This window comes from Triticum aestivum, chromosome 3D (genome assembly GCF_018294505.1).
Source record: "Triticum aestivum cultivar Chinese Spring chromosome 3D, IWGSC CS RefSeq v2.1, whole genome shotgun sequence".
NCBI lineage: Eukaryota > Viridiplantae > Streptophyta > Magnoliopsida > Poales > Poaceae > Triticum > Triticum aestivum.
The window spans coordinates 17,556,588-17,559,074 of record NC_057802.1 but is presented as its reverse complement, the minus strand read 5'-3'; the positions used below and the strand labels follow the sequence as shown (position 1 = coordinate 17,559,074).

General features: G+C 43.8%; 1 protein-coding gene across 1 annotated transcript; it reads right to left on the bottom strand.

Moving 5' to 3' along the window:
* Nucleotides 1-317: 317 nt before the first annotated feature.
* Nucleotides 318-1,085, bottom strand: LOC123076943 (16.9 kDa class I heat shock protein 1-like). Its single transcript, XM_044499111.1, has one exon. The coding sequence runs from the start codon at nt 965-967 to the stop codon at nt 512-514; it is 456 nt and encodes a 151-aa protein (XP_044355046.1). The 5' UTR covers nt 968-1,085; the 3' UTR covers nt 318-511.
* Between the last annotated feature and the right edge of the window lie 1,402 nt (nt 1,086-2,487).

Below are 2,487 nucleotides of genomic sequence, written 5' to 3'. Positions count from 1 at the left end.
CATGTGAGATGAAGATAGATTCAAATATTCAGAAAAACATGAAGAGAGATAGAGATTTGAGACCCTTCGTAACCTATTCTGTGGAGAAAGGCCTGTAAGTGGCCAAGTTTTCAGTGGCGACCTAGTTCCCGCTTGGCAGCCTGCCATTTTCAGCTAACCCAATGAATCTTTCCTTCAGAACAATGAATCTTTCCAGCTACTTGAGGGAACAAAAAGAGCGATTTATTATAGGAAATGTGGGAATGCCAGTTTTCTCTTGATGCCGTCCATCTGAACTACGGGCAAAAAAAAGGGTCAAATTTGTGTATTCAAAATCATCACTGCACCCAAAATCAGCACACTTTATTTCTCATTTATCCCTCTGTTGGCGATTACACAAGTACAGAAACGGCTTGGGGAAAGAAACTCAATACAGAGATGTCTCACTAGACTCGGCAAGAACAAAGATACTTTCAGGTTGCATAACGAAACTGGCTCCAACCCCGATGATCATTCGCAGAGACGCATTCACTCAGACGGAGATCTCGATGGCCTTCACCTCGGGCTTCTTGACCTCGGCCTTGGGCACGGTGACGGTGAGCACGCCGTTCTCCAGCCCGGCCTTCACCTCCCCCACCTTGGCGTCCTCCGGCAGCCGGAACCGCCTGACGAACTTGCCGCTGCTGCGCTCCACGCGGTGCCACTTGTCGTTCTTGTCCTCCTCCTCCTTTGTGCGCTCGCCGCTGACGACGAGCACGTTGCCGTCCTCCACCTCCACCTTGACCTCCTCTTTCTTCACGCCTGGGAGGTCGGCCTTGAAGACGTGCGCCTCAGGCGTCTCCTTCCAGTCCACGCGAGCATTGGCGAACGCGGCCGTCTCGCTGCTGCCGCCTGAGATCGCCGGGACGATGGAGCGGAAGGTGTCGAAGGGGTCCGCCCAGAGGTCGGCGAAGGGGTCGAACACGTTGCTCCGCCGCACGATCGACATTGCCGGTGTTGCTTGCTTTGACTCTTGCGCTAGGAAAATTCTGTATTGGATCGTAGGTAGGTTGGGGTTGCTGTCTGCTTTTGGTTGACACTGGCTTGAGTTGGGATGGAGGGGGATGGGAGGCCATGTACTTATAGCATCGCCGGGTGATGCTCCTGAAGCGTCTCGAGGTCTCTCCAGTCGACGAGAGTTCAGTAGTACTTTATCACTTTCCAGCTGGGCCGTGAGCTTCCCTTTCTTTCTATTTTCGGCCCAGGAAGAAACCACCATGTTCTAGAGCCTTCTCCTTTATTTTGCTTTGTAGGCACACTCTGGAATGTGATGGGGTCTTTTCTAGAAGAAGACATGGAGAACTCGAGACGCCTCAGGAATGCACCGAGCATACGGCTCGCACGGGAGCTGAGACCAACCGAGAAGAGCACCAATCAAAGACCAAATCAACAATCCTAATAAAACACTCACAGTCACTTGTCAGTGCACATATCCACCGTTCGACAGTTCACACACAGTGAGAGAAGACGACAGAAATAAGCTCTGTTCGTTTGCTGCAGTTGTTGTGTGCATGCTGCCGTCATTTCTTTGAAGCTCCCAAGGAATAGAGGCCTAGCAGGGCTCTGAACTTTTTTTCACTTACAATGGACCCTGCATGTAAAGGTCACATCACGTCATGGGTCCCGCATAACATTGTCGGAACAAACATTCTATTTAAACATTTTAATTAAAGCAGTCAAGAATCCATTTTTTTTGTGGATTTTTGAAAAATTTCACATTTTTTTAAAAGCATTCACGAATTAACACAATGTTTTCACATTTTAAAAAATAACAATGAATTCTACAAAATTGTTCATGAGATTTAGAATTGATCAAGATTTTTTAAATGTTCATTAATTCTAAATAATGTTTGCGTTTGTGGCTGCATGCATCACCCAGATGCAGAGGCCGGGGGTCTTCCTCCTTTTCAAAAAAAAAATAATGTTTGTGGCTTTAAAATTTTGGAAATTTAACAACTATTCACTAATATGAAAACTCCTTCCTGGATATCTTTTTGAAAAACAATGTTCATAGTTTTGAAAAAATATTATAATTTAAATTATGTCCATAATTTTGGAAAATAGTCATGAATTATATCCATTTGTACATTTTTTCCACCTTTCCCGTGTGATTATATTGGGCGAATATGAAAAGGTTTGAGACTAGCGTACAAGTAAGATATCGACTTTTCGAGAAAGCAACATGTCCACTTAGCTCAATCATTATTTTGTTTTACTGATTTGATGGCCATTTTCCAACTTGTTAGCGGTTTTATGCTTCTTGCCAACACCTCTTCTAGTGATATATATATATATATATATATATATATATATATATATATATATATATATATATATATATATTATTTCTTCCTGTGGTCCTGTCTTGTTTGATTGGATAGAAATTTTGCTCCAAAATAGGTTGCAAATATGAATTTTATGGAATATTCTCTAAGGGCATCTTCAAAGCGGACCCTTAAACCCTTGCAA